This window comes from Haematobia irritans, chromosome 5 (assembly GCF_050003625.1).
Source record: "Haematobia irritans isolate KBUSLIRL chromosome 5, ASM5000362v1, whole genome shotgun sequence".
Taxonomy (NCBI): Eukaryota; Metazoa; Arthropoda; class Insecta; order Diptera; family Muscidae; genus Haematobia; species Haematobia irritans.
The window spans coordinates 163,731,468-163,750,626 of NC_134401.1; the positions used below are offsets into that span (position 1 = coordinate 163,731,468).

A 19,159-nucleotide genomic window follows, 5' to 3' on the forward strand; every position below is an offset into this window, starting at 1 on the left:
ACCCCCATATTACAATTCTGGCTCTCTACCACGTATGGACTAACTCACAATTTAGAAAACGATGTTAAGAAGTTTTAAGATACCGCAACCCAAGTATTTCGATTGTCGATGACAGTCTTTCGTAGAAGTTTCTACGCAATCCATGGTGAAGGGTACATAAGATTCGGCCTGGATAATGGCTAAATTTTATGGAATTTTTTTAATGTTTATAAATATAAGGAATATCACCTTATAATATTTCGTTTCGCTACATTGGAATATTTTTCGTAAATCACATTGACCCTGGTTGTACTGTTGTAACTCCTCTTATGTAAATAACATAGATCGAGAGTAAACATACATTGTACTCCCGCTGTTAACAGTGGGGATATTGTTAATGGTTTCGTGTTACTGTAATTGAAATCAAATACCAATGTTAAACAAGAATAGAAAAAACCCCCACAGCCAAATGTTATGAATAAACATAATATACAGTTAACCAACTTTCGCACGTGCTTCAACTCCAGTGTGATTGAAGGAGAGCAAAAAAAAAACAGAACATAACTCTATTTGAGATTTTTTTTTAAATCCCACAAAAACCCAACAACAACTAAGGTAAACAAGAATGATAAAAACGTATATATGTATGTCTGTTTGTGACGATGTTTATTTATTTCATGAAACAATGAAATACTTCTCACGTAAATCTTCATAGTGGTAATAAATAACTTTACATCACTTAAACAAGTATTAGATATATTTGTTTGTTTTTAAAGAGGTTTACTTACAATCATTTTACATTTAATTTTCTAAAAAAAAAATTAACAATCCATGAATAATTTATTTCAACTCAATATGTGTGGCATGAGTTTAGCGTTGGATTTAAAACATCTATTATTTGAAAAATCTGTAATCTGTAAAATGTTAACATTCCATACCAGCGTTCTTGCAATTTTCGCTATAAGATCTTGTGACTGTCACGAAAAAGGTTCATTGTTAATTGTGAACACATAGGTCACAATTAACTTAATAAACTAAAGGCAGCTTTTATAACAGAAACCTTACCTAGCCTACCATTACAGCGCTTACGATTATATTATTGTGCGTATTAGGGAAAAAACTTAAATTCGAATAAACTAAAATCAGTTATTTCTTATGTAGAACCTAAGCTTGTCGCAAAAAAGCTTTTGCAGTTGTTGTGCTTAATCCCAAGCTAAAGAGTACCATATAAAAATGCGGGAAAATGGATAGACTGTGTTACGAAAATTAAAACTGTTACTGAAAAATTTAAATTTCTATAGAAAACTGAAATTTTCAAAAAATTTATATTTTCATAGAAATTCTAAGTTTTCATAATAAATTGAAATTTTCATAGAAAATTGAAATTTTCATAGAAAATTGTAATTTTCAAAGAAAATTTAAATTTCATAGAAAATTTAAATTTCCATAGAAATTTGAAATTTTCATAGAAAATTAAAATTTTCATAGAAGATTGAAATTTTCATAGAAATTCTAAGTTTTCATAAAAAATTGAAATTTTCATAGAAAATTTGAAATTTCCATAGAAATTTGAAATTTTCATAGAAATTTGAAATTTTCATAGAAAATTAAAATTTTCATAGAAGATTGAAATTTCATAGAAAATTGAAATTTTCATAGAAATTTCATAGCAAATGGACATTTTCATAGAAAATTTTATTTTTCAAAGAAAATTGTAATTTTCAAAGAAAATTTAAATTTTCATAGAAATTTTAAATTTCCATAGAAATTTGAAATTTTCAAAGAAAATTAAAATTTTTATAGATGATTGAAATTTTTATAGATGATTGAAATTTCATAGAAAATTTTAATTTTCATAGAAAATTGTAATTTCCATAGAAAATTTTTATAGCAAATTGAAATTATCATAGAAAATTTTAATTTTCATTCAAAATTGAAATTTTCATAGAAAATTTAGAAAATTGAAATTTTCATAGAAAATTTTATTTTTCATAGAAAATTTTAATTTTCATAGAAAATTGAAATTTTCATAAAAAATTGAAATTTTCATAGAAAATTGTAATTTTCATAGAAAATTGTAATTTTTATAGAAAATTGTAATTTTCATAGAAAATCTTAATTTTCATAGAAAATTTTAATTTTCATAGAAAATTTTAATTTTCATAGAAAAGTGAAATGTTCATAGAAAATTGTAATTTTCATAGAAAATTGAAACTTTCATAGAAAACTGAAATTTTCATAGAAAATTGAAATTTTCATAGAAAATTGAAATTTTCATAGAAAATTGAAATTTTCATAGAAAATTGAAATTTTCATAGAAAATTGAAATTTTCATAGAAAATTGAAATTTTCATAGAAAATTGAAATTTTCATAGAAAATTGAAATTTTCATAGAAAATTGAAATTTTCATAGAAAATTGAAATTTTCATAGAAAATTGAAATTTTCATAGAAAATTTTAATTTTCATAGAAAATTGAAATTTTCATAGAAAATTGAAATTTTCATAGAAAATTGTAATTTTCATAGAAAATTGTAATTTTCATAGAAAATTTTAATTTTCATAGAAAGTTGAAATTTTCATAGAAAGTTGAAATTTTCATAGAAAATTTTAATTTTTATAGAAAATTTAAATTTTCATAGAATATTGAAATTTTCATAGAAAATTGTAGTTTTCATTGAAAATTTTAGTTTTCATAGAAAATTGAAATTTTCATAGAAAATTGAAATTGTCATAGAAAATTGAAATTGTCATAGAAAATTGAAATTTTCATAGAAAATTTAGACTTTCATAGAAAATTTTAAATATCATAGAAAATTTTAATTTTCATAGAAAGTTGAAATTTTCATAGAAAATTGAAATTTTCATAGAAAATTTTAATTTTCATAGAAAATTGAAATTTTCATAGAAAATTTTAATTTTCATAGAAAATTGAAATTTTCATAGAAAATTTTAATTTTCATAGAAAATTTAAATTTTCATAGAAAATTTAAATTTTCATAGAAAATTGTAATTTTCATAGAAAATTGTAATTTTCATAGAAAATTTAAATTTTCATAGAAAATTGAAATTTTCATAGAAAATTGAAATTTTCATAGAAAATTGAAATTTTCATAGAAAATTTTAATTTTAAGAGAAAAATAAAATGTTCGTAGAAAATTGAAATTTTCGTAGAAACTTAACATTTTCGTAGAAAATTTAAAATTAATGGGAGTTATTAATTTTTTGAATTAAAATGTTAATTCACAATTCGTACTTCTGTGAATCAGTATTTTACTTAAAACGAGCTACAAAGCAATGTTCTGTTATATGCCTCTTTAATTACATTTCTCTCTATCATTTGTTGTTGTTGTCGTTTTTATTTGTGGATGAGGCGAGCTATTCCAATAATACCTCAATGCATTTAACTTTTAAATAATTAACGTTCTCGCATTTAACACAACAACACACAGTACGAGGCCTTATTAATATCGCTTATGTTGAGGAGAGGCGACAAGATATGACGAAGCTTTTATCTCTGTTACTCTTCTTAACAAGTGCTCATTTGGTGACTGATGATGATGATAAGCTCAACAAAATCTCAAAAGATTAAAGCAAAGTGAAATAATATTTATATGTACAGAGTGTAGTAGACTTATTTTCATGCTATAACAAGAAAAAAGCTTCGAGACTTTTATTATTAATCGATTACATTTGCTCCTATTAAATGTGGTTACTATGACAATTAAACGATTTTATCGATTGTTTACATATTGTTCCAAATATAATGCAACACTATATGATTGTCATACCAAAGGAAGCTGCATACGGGCATTGTTATTTTGGCTACCGAAGAGGCAGTGCGACGTTTCTATCGATTGTTTAATGTTGCACCCACAAGAAATACATGGCTAATCTGGCATTGTTATTTTTGTTGCCGAAATTCTATGAGGAGTTTTCATCAATTTTTTAGGTCGAGCAAAAATTCTTGTTATCTGCCAAAAAGACTGTTTTTGCAAGAATTTCATATAGGACAAAATTTGAACTATCGATAACATTGTTACTATGTATTTCTTATGGATGGAGGTGTAAAATTCTACGAAATTCTATGAGGAGTTTTTATCGATTCTTTAGGTCGAGCAAAAATTCTTGTTATCTGCCAAGAAGACTGTTTTTCCAAGAATTTCTTATAGGACAAAATTTGAACTGTCGATAACATTGTTACTATGTATTTCTTATGGATGGAGGTGTATACCAGTCTCTATGCACGAACATTTATATAATCGATAAGAAAAAATAATAATCTATGTATTAAAAATTATTTAATTTAATATTCCTTTAATAATGGATTATTATATAAATATATTAATTTATGATGGAAAACATAACATTTTCATTGTCAATATTCTAAAGTTCTTTTATTTGTTTACATACTAAATAACTGTTTACTCTTACCACTCAATACAATATAGTGTGCCTTAGTGGATAGGCATACGATAATAGTTCGGTATCGGCTGCCCCATGCACACGATCTCTTTTGGGTGGAGAAAAAAGAGTAAAAGCTAGCCTTATAAAAGTCAATGTCTAGCTTATCATAGCAAACAGTTTCTCCGTGAGTGTGTAGACGGCAATTAATCCCCATTAAAAGTTGAATATAAGTGAAAAAAAAAGAATTTCGTTTTTGTTGTTTTATATAAGAAAAGTAAAATAGAATAAATATGCGTTTGGGATCTACAGTGCCAAATTTTAAATGTGATTCCACCAAGGGTCCTATTGAATTCTACGATTGGCAAGGAGATTCGTAAGTTAATGATTGAAAAAGTCAAAGTTTTCCATTACAAAATAAAAACAAAAAATAGTGATTTTATGTACAATGAGATTAGGTTTGAACCAAATAAATTAAGTCAACTAAAATTGAATGCTGAATTTGTGGTTCTTGAATGTTGGGTTTTCTTTTAATATATTTTTTGTTTTTGTGTCATATAACCGGTTTTAGGCAAATGTATTAAGTACGTCTTTAATTTGATTTATTATAGCTTATTTTTCTGTGTATATGACCAAACATTCTTCAAGACTAATTACAATTAAGCATTATTCTTGAAATTTTTTCATGGCCCTAAGAAATGGACAATTATTTTTGCCGTCATATATTTCTCCTACACAATATTATCGACTGTAAAAAAACTATTGTCACTCAAATCCACTTTCGCCAATAGTGTATACAGAAATTAATCCTAATATCTTTATGTCGGTTATTGAATTACATGACTTAATATCACGGTTGCCACAGTTGGTAGAATTCTACCAAAAATGGTAGGAATAAAACTTCAAAAATAAATAAAATTTTCGATAGTCAAAATTTCCTATAGAAATAAAATTTTGACAAAATTTTCTATAGAAATAACATTTTTACAAATTTTTCTATAGAAATAAAATTTTGACAAAATTTTCTATAGAAATAAAATTTTGACAAAATTTTCTATAGAAATAAAATTTTTGACAAAATTTCCTATAGAAATAAAATTTTCTACAGAAATAAAATTTTGACGCAATATTCTATAGAAATAAAATTTTGACAATATTTTCTATAGAATTTCGACCAAATTTTCAAAAAAAAAAAATAAATAAAACTTCGACCTAATTTTCTAAAGAAATAAAATTTTGACTAACTTTTCTATAGATATAAAACAACATTTTGTATAGAAATAAAAATTTCACAAAAATTTCTATAGAAATAACATTTTGTCAAAATTTTCTATAGAAATAAAATTTTGTCAAAATTTTCTATAGAAATAAAATTTTGACAAAATTATCTATAGAACTAAAATGTTGACAGAACTTTCTACAGAAATAAAATTTGGACAACATTTTCTATAGAAATAAAATTTCGAGAAAATTTTCTATAAAAATAAAATTTGGACAAAATTTTCTATAGAAATAAAATTTTGACAATATTTTCTATAGAATTTCGACCAAATTTTCAAAAAAAAAAAATAAAACTTCGACCTAATTTTCTAAAGAAATAAAATGTTGACAAAATATTCTATAAAAATAAAATTTTAACAAACTTTTCTATAGAAATAAAATTTTGACAACATTTTCTATAGAAATAAAAATTTTACAAAATTTTCAATAGAAATAAAATTTTGACAACATTTTCTATAGAAATAAAAATTTGACAAAAATGTCTATAGAACTAAAACGTTGACAGAACTTTCTATAGAAATAAAATTTGGACAACATTTTCTATAGAAATATCATTTCGAGAAAATTTTCTATAGAAATAAAATTTTGACGAAATTATCTATAGAATTAAAATTTTGACAAAACTTTCTATAGAAATAAAATCTCGACAACATTTTCTATAGAAATAAAATTTGGACAACATTTTTTATAGAAATAAAATTTCGAGAAAATTTTCTATAGAACTAAAATTTTGACAAAACTTTCTATAGAAATAAAGTATAGAATTAAATTTTATATAGAAATAAAATTTTGAGAAAATTTTCTACAGAATTAAAATTTTTAACAAAACTTTCTTTAGAAATACAATTTTGATAAAACTTTCTATAGAAATTCAATTTTGACAAAATTTTTTATAGAAATAAAAAGTTGAAAAAAAAATTGTATAGAAAAAAAATTTTGACACAATTTTCTATAGGAATAAAATTTTGACAAAATTTTCTATAGAAATAAAATTTTGACAAAATTTTTTATAGAAATAAAATTTTGACAAAATTTTCTATAGAAATAAAATTTTGACAAAATTTCCTATAGAAATAAAATTTTGACAAAATTTTCTATAGAAATAAAATTTTGACAAAATTTTCAATAGAAATAAAATTTAGACAAAATTTTCTGTGGAAATAAAATTTTGACAAAATTTTCTATGGAAATAAAATTTTGACACAATTTTCTATGTTTGTCAAATTTATTTGGGCAAAGCCCTATTGACAGCAAGATGGTTGGATGGACGCACGTTTCGGAATTACCACATTCCTCATCAGTATCCTCTACTTGCAGCAAAACTATCAACCAATTAACAGAATAAATTCAGGCAGTTCATTAAACCCAACAATGAACCACACTTGAACCTTACGAAAAAAGGTATGTAAAATAGTCGGCTTATGCCGTACAAACATATCTCTCTTCCTTTGCCACCGTCAAATCATCGATTTGAGTGCAGTTGGCTGGGTTTATTTTGAGCGTGCTTCCTCTTCCTTCATTAGTTTTGTTTTTTTATTGTTTAGTCAATGCATGGTTTTAAGCGGAAGGTTCAACCATCTTGCAGTCTATAGGGCTTTGCCCAAATAAATTTGACAAACATTCTTTTCCTCTGTTGGTTAAGCTACACTTGTAGTTTAGTCAATGCATGGTTTTAAGCTGAAATCAAAAAACAACAACAATGAAATAAAATTTTGAAAAAATTTTCTATAGAAATAAAATCTTGACAAAATTTTCTGTAGAAATAAAATTTTGAGAAAAGTTTCTGTAGAAATAAAGTTTTTGACAACATTTTCTATAGAATTTCGACCAAATTTTCCAAAAAAAAGTTTTTTTCGACCTAATTTTCTACAGAAATTAAATGTTGACAAAATATTCTATAGAAATAAAATTTTGACAAACTTTTCCATAGAAATAAAATTTTGACAACATTTTCTATAGAAATACAAATGTGACAAAAATGTCTATAGAACTTAAATGTTGACAGAACTTTCTATAGAAATAAAATTTGGACAACATTTTCTATAGAAATAACATTTCGAGAAAATTTTCTATAGAAATAAAATTTTGACAAAATTATCTATAGAACTAAAATTTTGACAAAACTTTCTATAGAAATAAAATCTCGACAACATTTTCTATAGAAATAAAATTTGGACAATATTTTTTATAGAAATAAAATTTCGAGAAAATTTTCTATAGAACTAAAATTTTGACAAAACTTTCTATAGAAATAAATTTTATATATAAATAAAATTTTGACAAAAATTTCTATAGAAATAAAATTTTGACAACACTTTATAGAAACAAAAATTTGACAAAATTTTCTATAGAAATAAAATTTGGACAAAATTTTCTATAGAACTCAGTTTTGACAAAATTATCTATAGAACTTAAATTTTGACAAAATTTTCTATAGAACTAAAATTTTGACAAAATTATATATAGGACTAAAATTTTGATAAAATTTTCTATAGATATAAAATCTCGACAAAATTTTCTATAGAAATAAAATCTCGACAAAATTTTCTGTAGAATTTTGACAAAACTTTCTATAGAAATAAAATCTCGACAACATTTTTTATAGAAATAAAATTTCGAGAAAATGTTCTATAGAACTAAAATTTTGACAAAACTTTCTATAGAAATAATATCTCGACAAAATTTTATATAGAAATAAAATACTAAGAAAATTTTCTACAGAATTACAATTTTTAGCAAAACTTTCTTTAGAAATACAATTTTGATAAAACTTTCTATAGAAATTCAATTTTGATAAAATTTTCTATAGAAATAAAACTTTGACAAAATTTTCTATAGAAATAAAATTTTGACAAAAATTTCTATAGGAATAAAATTTTTACAAAACTTTATAGAAACAAAAATTTGACAAAATTTTCTATAGAAATAAAATTTGGACAAAATTTTGTATAGAACTCAGTTTTGACAAAGTTATCTATAGAACTAAAATTTTGAAAACATTTTCTATAGAACTAAAATTTTGACAAAATTTTCCATAGAAATAAAATCTCGACAAAATTTTCTGTAGAAATAAAATCTCGACAAAATTTTCTATAGAAATAGATTTTCACAAAATTGTCTATAGAAGATTGTTTGGTAATTTTTTTGGTAGAATTGTCTAATATTATTGTTTTTGGTCGATAAAGGTGTTTCGACAACATTTAGATTTTTTAATGTTTGGTGCGGGTCAAGAATTTTTGTTTTTTGAGACCCTATTATCGATTTGTTTTATACTTCAATATTTAAACTTTGTTTGTATATAGACTGTTTTCCATGACTTTCTTTGAAAATATAAATAAAGGGTGGTTAAAAAATTCAAGGGCCGATATTGATTTTGAAATTTGGACAATATTTTTTATAGAAATAAAATTTCGAGAAAATTTTCTATAGAACTAAAATTTTGACAAAACTTTCTATAGAAATAAAATCTTTATATAGAAATAAATTTTATATATAAATAAAATTTTGACAAAAATTTCTATAGAAATAAAATTTTGACAACACTTTATAGAAACAAAAATTTGACAAAATTTTCTATAGAAATAAAATTTGGACAAAATTTTCTATAGAACTCAGTTTTGACAAAATTATCTATAGAACATAAATTTTGACAAAATTTTCTATAGAACTAAAATTTTGACAAAATTATATATAGGACTAAAATTTTGATAAAATTTTCTATAGATATAAAATCTCGACAAAATTTTCTATAGAAATAAAATCTCGACAAATTTTTCTGTAGAATTTTGACAAAACTTTCTATAGAAATAAAATCTCGACAACATTTTTTATAGAAATAAAATTTCGAGAAAATGTTCTATAGAACTAAAATTTTGACAAAACTTTCTATAGAAATAATATCTCGACAAAATTTTATATAGAAATAAAATACTAAGAAAATTATCTACAGAATTACAATTTTTAGCAAAACTTTCTTTAGAAATACAATTTTGATAAAACTTTCTATAGAAATTCAATTTTGATAAAATTTTCTATAGAAATAAAACTTTGACAAAATTTTCTATAGAAATAAAATTTTGACAAAAATTTATATAGGAATAAAATTTTTACAAAACTTTATAGAAACAAAAATTTGACAAAATTTTCTATAGAAATAAAATTTGGACAAAATTTTGTATAGAACTCAGTTTTGACAAAGTTATCTATAGAACTAAAATTTTGAAAACATTTTCTATAGAACTAAAATTTTGACAAAATTATCTATAGAACCAAAATTTTAACAAAATTTTCTATAGAAATAAAATCTCGACAAAATTTTCCATAGAAATAAAATCTCGACAAAATTTTCTATAGAAATAAAATTTTCACAAAATTGTCTATAGAAAATTGTTTGGTAATTTTTTTGGTAGAATTGTCTCCAAATTTTGGTAGATTATTTTTGGCTCGAGTGGCAACCGTGCTGTCTATGGAAGCTAATATTATTGTTTTTGGTCGATAAAGGTGTTTCGACAACATTTAGATTTTTTAATGTTTGGTGCGGGTCAAGAATTTTTGTTTTTTGAGACCCTATTATCGATTTGTTTTATACTTCAATATTTAAACTTCGTTTGTATATAGACTGTTTTCCATGACTTTCTTTGAAAATATAAATAAAGGGTGGTTAAAATTTCAAGGACCGATATTGATTTTGAATAAAACACAAACTATTTAGGAAATTATTGTAATTTTATTTTATTATGATATATTGGTATTACTCAATTATGTATGGAACAAAATATCGGCCAAATGGGCGCCGCGATGGTTCAATGTGTGCATGGTTCAAATTGTGTAAGTCTGAAATATAGAAATGTCAAATAAAATTCGGAAAAAAGTTGGCGTTTACGTGTGGTTCACATTCAACATCGGCCCTTACAATTTAACCACCCTTTATGTTAGTCGATAATGTCAAAAATAAAATTTTCTATAGAAATAAAATTTTGACAAAATTTTCTATAGAAATAAAATTTTGACAAAACTTTCTAGAAACAAAAATTTTACAAAATTTTCTATAGGAATAAAATTTTGACAAATTTTCTATAGAATTAAAATTTGAAAAATTATCTATAGAACTAAAATTTTGACAAAATTTTCTATAGAAATAAAATATCGATAAAATTTTCTATAAAAATTAAGATTTTGACCAAATTTTCTATAGAAATATAATTTTGACAAAATTTTCTATAGAAATACAAGTTTGACAAAATTTTCTATAGAAATGAAATATCGACAAAAATTTCTATAGAAATAAAATTTTGAGAAAATTTTCTATAGAAATGAAATTTTGAGAAAATTTTCTATAGAAATAAAATTTTTTACAAAACTGTCTATAGAAATAAAATTTTCACAAAATTTTTTATAGAAGATTGTTTGGTAGTTTTTTGGTAAAATTTTCTCCAAATTTTGGTAGATTATTTTTGACTCGAGTGGCAACTGGGCTGTCTATGGAAGCTAATATTATTGTTTTTGCTCGATAAAGGTGTTTTCGACAACATTTAGATTTTTTAATGTTTGGTGCGGGTCGAGAATTTTTGGTTTTTGAATCCCTATTATCGATTTGTTTTATATTTCAATATTTAAACTTCGTTTATACAAACGACTGTTTTCCATGACTTTCTTTGAAAATATAGAAATAGTCGATAACAGTGTTTTGCGAACATCTTTTAAACATTTTTATTTTATCGTTTATGAAAGGCCTACATATGTACACATTCGATAATAATCCACTTAGATTCATTTCGTGTTGGGAATCCTTGTGGAATCACACACAAAAAAAATTTTTCTGATTCAATCACGAAATTAATTGATCCAATTAATTTTTTAATTGAAATGTCTTCAATCACGAAAATGATAGTATCAATCACAGTTTTAATTGGGCATAGAAAAAATTCTTGATTAAAAAATTAATTGATTTCATTACCAAATTTCAATTAATTTTTTAATTGATTCAATTAAAAATTTAATTGATGTTGATTGCAAAACTCAATTAATTTATTAATTAAAAAAAGGTAACTGTTTTCAATTACATTCTGAATTGGCTTAGAATTTTTATTTGGATTAAAAATTTATTATTTGAAAAAAAACATTAATTAAAAATTTAAAAAAATGTTCATCACTTTTTTAACTGACTTAATCTTCCGAATTTGATTAAAAGTTAATTGTATCAATTAACTTTTTAATTAAAAATTTTAAAATTTTCAATCATTGACTTAATTAACTTAATGTTTCTATCTTGATTAAAAAGTTAATTGTACCAATTTATTTATTAATTGAAAAAAATTTCAACATCAATTAACTATTTAATTGGAAATATTTTGGTGATATTTTTTTCTGTGCACTATCAACAAGTTCTCCATCGATTCTAAATATCTATGCTTCCATTCAAGTTGGGCGATAAGGAGTTAACATGACTACCTACCTTACTATATTATCAGTCTCATATGTTAGTATTATGTTGATAGACTATTGTTACCGTCATTCTACCAAGAGTCCAAGAGACCAATTTGACTCCCTTTAAAATTTGAAACATGGGTTAAATAATATGATCATCTGAAAAAGGCCCTATAGTTGATTTAACATTTTAGATCGTATACATAAGATATGGATGGATAATAAAAATTCCCAATTTTGAGGTAAAACAATTCGATCTCCAATTAATTTCTTATGAAAATCGTAATGAGCTTCTGTTTTCGTAATAAAAGAAATAAACACATTTTGAGATTATTTACGTCTTATCGCTTTGGTTTCATATGCCTTTCCAATAACTTTCAATTTCTATTCGCCCGTGACGACAGATGTTGGACAAAATATGCAGTGATATGAGCAACACAAGAAAAATACTAAAATAAAATTTTTTGAGATACAGTTCTAGGTCAGAGAGAAAAAAAAATTATAAAATCAGAAATAAATCGTTCATATTAAAATTGCCTTTAATTGGATTGAAAGCTTAAATTAAATAAAATACACCAAAATAAGCTAAAATTGAACTGAATTAAATTTAATAAACTATATAATTAAAATAAAAATGAAATTTAATCAGATTTTATGATCAAAATAATTGTAAATTAGTGTTACCACTATCAAACTGACGACACGTATATAAATTTATTGTCAACTTAAATTTCTATTTATGGGTATTCAATTCTAATAATATGCATATTTATTATCGTGTTAAGCGAATATTAATAGATTTATTATTTTTTTACACGCTCCAAAATGTTTGAATAAAAAAATCTTGAAATGTGTTTTAAACAATTTGAACAATTAAGGGTAATGACCATAAACGGTTTTTCATGTTTGCTAGAAATTTGTTAGGAATTTTTAACGATTTATGAGTTTGAAAATTATTCTCGAAATAAAAAAAAGAGAACTTTCATATTAAAAAAAATTTTTTTTCAATGCATAATACCTTAAAATAATTTACAATATTACAAAAAACGTGATAACCATTAACATCACGCAATTCAATATATGTTAATTTGTTAATACCGACAGTCATACAAATTGGATGATTGCCCAAAGTTAATAGTAATAGACAATAAAGCCAATTCGTTGGCAAAATGCTAAAATAAATTGTACGACCAATCCTATAATCAAATTTACATATTAAAGGCCAGTATGCACCTCTAACAAAATTTCCGCCACTCATAAAAAAAAAACATTGGTGTTTTTACTACCGAAAATTTCGTGAAGCGTTGTTATCGATTGCTTACATTTTTCTTCCATTAGGAATACATGGAAAAAACTGTATTATTGGCATGCAACAGGAGTTTTCGCTCTAGCGAAAACTTCGTTTTCGTGCCAATAACACAGTTTTGCAATGTATTTCTTATGGGAGCAAAATGTAAACAATCGATAATGACGCCTCACAAAACATGGAAGAATAAAAAGTTAAAAAGAAAATATTTAATATCAAGAATAGGTTACGAACTGCGTCCAGTTCGGAGGAGAGTTGTGTCTATTGGTGTGTCCAGAGCATAGAATGAAGCCACCTAGACGCACTACCAATTTTAGCAGCGACGATTTTTGGCTAGACAACGCTACCACTTATTATGTCTGGTAGCAAAGGTTTTTCAATAATTGTCCTCTTTTGAGAGGTATCTGTCTTTCAGAATGTCCAAGTATGAGAGGTTTTACAGTACACATATCTTTAAAACTGAAAGGCTTCAAATTTTTTCCATTTCATGCTCAAAATTTTAATTTGCGAATATTATGTCTAGCATATAGGAATATAGGCCAGTATACACCTCAAGCCGAAATTTCCTCTACACATAAGAAATGAATTGCTATATATTTGCTAAGGAAAATTCCGAGAGGATTTATTATCGTGTGTTTACATTTTGCTCTCATAAGGAATACATTGTAAAACTGTGTTATCGGCACGAAAACAAAATTTCCGCTAGAGCGAAAATTCCTGCTGCATGCCAATAATACAGTTTTTCCATGTATTCCTAACAGGGATGGAAAATACAATTTTTAAGAAAGTACAAAAAAGATTTTTTTTTTAACGAAAAAGTAATTTCCACTAAATTTTAACAAAAGTTCCATTGGAAGATTATTGTCACGGGCTCCTTTTGACTGAATTTTAAAGAAAATAAAATTTTGTTTGTCAACTCCCTAATTTTAAATATTTTTTTTTTTAGTTTTATATCCGCTTACAAAAACTTACTTGTAAATTTTCTGTGGATACATAAAAATAAAGTTTTGACAAAATTTGCTGAAGAAATGAAATGTTGACAAAATTTTCTGAAGAAATAAAATTTTGACAAAATTTTCTAAAGAAATGAAATGTTGACAAAATTTTCTGAAGAAATAAAATTTTTACAAAATTTTCTAAAGAAATAAAATATTGATAAAATTTTCTAGAGAAATAAAATTTTGACAAAATTTTCTATAGATTTTATTTCTATAGAAAATTTTGTCAAAAAATAAAATAAAATTTTGACAATATTTTCCAAAAAAAATTGACAAAATTTTCTTAGAAATAAAATGTTGGCAAAATTTTCTAAAGAAATAAAATTTTGACAAAATTTTCCTTAGAAATAAAATTTTGACAACATTTTCTAAAAAATAAAATTTTGACAGAATTTTCTTAGAAATACAATTTTGAAAAAAATTTTTATAGAAATAAAATTTGGATAAAAAAATTCTATCGAAATAAAATGTTGACAAAATGTTCTATAGATATAAAATTTTGACACAATTGTATAGAGATAAAATTTTGACAAAATTTTCTATAGAAATAAAATTTTGGCAAAATTTTCTATAAAAATAAAAATTTGACAAAATCTTCTAAAGAAATAAATATTTGACAAAATTTTCTATAGAAACAAAATTTTGAAAAAAATTTTATAGAAATAATCTTTTGACAAAATTTCCTATAGAAATAAAATTTTGACACAATTCTATAGAGATAAAATTGTGACAAAATTTTCCAAGAGAAGAAAATTTTGAAAAAATTTTCTGTAGAAATAAAATTTTGACAAAATTTCCTATAGAAATAAAATGTTGACAAAAAATAAAATACAATTTTCACAAAATTTTCTATAGAAACAAAATTTTGACAAAATTTTCTATAGAAATAAAATTTTGACAAAATTTTCTATAGAAATAAAATTTTGACAAAATTTTCTAAGAAATAAAATTTTGACAAATATTCTATAGAAATAAAATTTTGACAAAATTTTCTATAGAAAAAAAATGTTGACAATATTTTCTGTAGAAATAAAATTTTTACAAAGTTTTCTATAGAAATAAAATTTTGGCAATATTTTCTATAGAAATAAAGTGGTAACAAAAAATAAAATAAAATTTTGACAATATTTTCAAATAAAAAATTAACAAAATTTTCTTAGAAATAAAAGTTTTGACAAAATTTTCTATAGAAATTAAATTTTGACAAAATTTTCTATAGAAATAAAAATTTGACAACATTTTCTAAAAAAATAAAATTTTGACAGAATTTTCTTAGAAATAAAATTTTGACAAAAATTTTTAAGAAATAAAATTTGGATAAAAAAATTCTATAGAAATAAAATGTTGACAAAATTTTCTATAGAAATAAAATGTTGACAAAAAATTCTATAGAAATAAAATTTTTACACAATTCTATAGAGATAAAATTTTGACAAAATTTTCTATAGAAAATTTTCTTTCAAAATTTTCTATAGAAATAGAATTTTGGCAAAATTTTCTATAGAAATAAAATGTTGACAAAAATAAAATTGTGACAAAATTTTCCAAAAGAAGAAAATTTTGACAAAATGTTCTAAAGAAATAAAATTTTGACAAAATTTTAACAAAAATTTCTATAGAAATAAGATTTTGGCAATATTTTCTATAGAAATAAAATTTTCTATAGAAATAAAATGTTAACAAAAGATAAAATTTTGACAATATTTTCAAAAAAGAAAATTTATATAGAAATAAAATTTTGACAAAATTTTCTATAGAAAAAAAATTTTGACAACATTTTCTATAGAAATAAAATTTTGACCACATTTTCTAAAAAATAAAATTTTCTATAGAAATAAAATTTTGACAAAATTTTCTATAGAAATAAAATTTTGACAAAATTTTCTATAGAAATAAAATATTGACAAAATTTTCTATAGAAATAAAATTTTGACAAAATTTTCTATAGAAATAAAATTTTGACAAAATTCTATAGAAATAAAATTTTGACACAATTCTATAGAAACAAAACTTTTACAAAATTTTCTATAGAAAATGTTCTATCAAAATTTTTTCAAATGAAAAAAAAAATTACAAAATTTTCTGCAGAAATAATATTTTGCAAAATAAAATTTTTTAGAAAAACTAAAACAAACTTGTCCAAATCGGTCTAGATTTAAATATACATATACTTTTACAATAGTCTTTAGATTGTGTAATATTAGTACCTTTTGGTTTCGAAAAGTACATTTTTAAAACATTTTTAGTACTATTTCGTCAACATCATTTATCATCCCTGATAGAGTCATCTACAAGTATATTCCTTAAAACCCCCTTTTTTTATAATGATTTGTTTAATTGCTATTTTTCTATATCACTTTTGTTTTCCAGTTGGGTAGTACTATTCTCTCATCCAGCTGATTTCACACCAGTATGCACCACTGAATTGGGTCGCATAGCTGTTCATGCTCCAGAATTTGCCAAACGTAATACAAAATGTTTGGCTCATTCCGTCGATCAGTTGAAGTCACATGTCGATTGGGTTAATGACATTAAGTCATATTGTTTGGATATTCCCGGTGAATTCCCATATCCCATTATTGCTGATCCCACACGTGAATTAGCTGTGCAATTTGGTATGTTGGATGAAGATCAACGTAAAGATCCCGAAATTGGTAAAACCATTCGTGCTCTTTTCATCATAAGTCCCGATCATAAAGTGCGTTTGTCCATGTTCTATCCAATGACAACTGGACGTAATGTTGAGTAAGTATTTGAAAAGATAGAGAAAGATATAACAATCTCAATTGTTTGGAAAATCGTTAACACAGTTTTGGGTGAAATGATACGATACGATAACATCGTATCTCATTACTTTCGCTAGCAACACAATACCTATTGCTATAAAATTTTACCGATTTCCTTTAAGAAAAATTTATTAAAACTGTGTTATCGTCGATACACTCAAATTTCCATTGAAATGCCCATGGGAATTATATATATATATATATATATATATATATATATATATATATATATATATATATATATATATATATATATATATATATATATATATATATATATATATATATATATATATATATATATATATATATATATTTTATTTTCACAACTATAAAAAATAATTAATAATTTGAAGTCAGATATTAATACACCTCCATATTTCCATTATCTAATTTTAGTGAAATTTTACGTTGTATTGATTCCCTGCAATTAACCGATCGTCTCAAGGTAGTAGCTACACCTGCGAATTGGACCGTAAGTTTTAATAAAAAAAAAAAACAAACGAAATTTTGTATTAATTTCGTATTTTTTCACTTATTTTTAGCCTGGTACTAAAGTTATGATCATTCCTTCCGTTACCGATGCTGAGGCCGAGAAACTATTCCCCAAGGGATTTGATAAAGTATCCATGCCATCAGGAGTTAATTATGTTAGAACCACAGAAAACTACTGAAACAATTTGTTCTATCTCAATAATATTTTAACTTGTATTAATCATCTTTGTTAATAAATATTTCACATATGTGTGATTAAAAATGTATTATAGTGTTTAGGGGTCCAATTTTCAAAGTGTATTTATTGTTCGCTTAAGGGCGGTATGCACATTGCATTGGTATTTTTGCTACCGAAAATTTCGTGAGCCGTTGTTATCGATTGATTACATGTTGCTCACAAAACGCGCTTTACAGATTATCAGTTATTCCGGACGGAATGTCGGTATTTGTAAAGAATCTTAAGCGGACCTTAGACGGTCGGATAAACACTACGACAGAGGTTCGCCTATTTGTTGTGTGTTCGTTCAAGTTTTACCCTCACACTGCACGAACAATTATGATAACAACATGAATAAATAAGAAGAAGCATAAACACAAACAATGAAGATGGACGAAAAGTTAGGGTTAAAGCCATTTTTTCAGTAAAAATGGAAGAAACAATAAAAATTCCAAGCTGAATTAGCGATCCCTCATTAATTTCATTGCAGAAATGCTTGTTTTAATTATGAAAATAAATTTGTTTTTGCTAATGTTTGGCGAACATCCCCTTACACGTGAAGATTTGTGCCTCCCAACCGGAAAAAATCAAAGTTGTTTTGATTTTATGCCAACACGTCCCCGCAACACGCGAACATGGCCTTATACTAGCGGATTTGTCGCCGCAACGTGTTGTGTCGTAGGGTTTATCCAACCGTATAAGGTGCCCTTTACAGTGTGTCGGATCGATACGACGTGGTGACGATAAATAATCGGTAAATGCAATATCGATTATTTTTTCGAGCATAATTTATAGTGTGGCCAATATTTGGGATATGTGCGACACGAAAATTTCCGTGTAAGCAGCTCTTGCGAAAATTCCTTTTGCGTGTCGATAATACAGTCATATATTTGCATGTATGCTTTTTATGCGCTTTACAAACTATCAGTTATACCGGACGGAATGTCGGTGTTTGTAAAGAATCTTAAGCGGACCTTAGACGGTCGGATAAACACTCCGACAGAGGTTCGTCTATTTGTTGTGTGTTCGTTCAAGTTTTGCCCTTACACTGCACGAACAAATATGATGACAACATGAAAAAATAAGAAGAAGCATAAACAAACAATGAAGTTGTACGAAGATTTATGGGTGAAACCATTTTTTACTGAAAAAATGGAAGAAAATAATAAAAAAAATCCTGGTATATGTGTCAAAACAATGATTCCTGAAGTAATCCACATTTAATATATTACAAATTACTTGATGAATTTAAAATACTTGTCGCCTGG

General features: G+C 24.4%; 1 protein-coding gene across 1 annotated transcript; it reads left to right on the plus strand.

Moving 5' to 3' along the window:
• The first annotated feature begins 4,550 nt into the window (after positions 1–4,550).
• Positions 4,551–17,940, plus strand: LOC142240143 (peroxiredoxin-6-like). The gene is made up of 4 exons (XM_075311852.1): positions 4,551–4,758; positions 16,764–17,138; positions 17,579–17,654; positions 17,725–17,940. The coding sequence occupies exons 1-4, from the start codon at positions 4,676–4,678 to the stop codon at positions 17,851–17,853; spliced, it is 663 nt and encodes a 220-aa protein (XP_075167967.1). The 5' UTR covers positions 4,551–4,675; the 3' UTR covers positions 17,854–17,940.
• Positions 17,941–19,159: the final 1,219 nt, after the last annotated feature.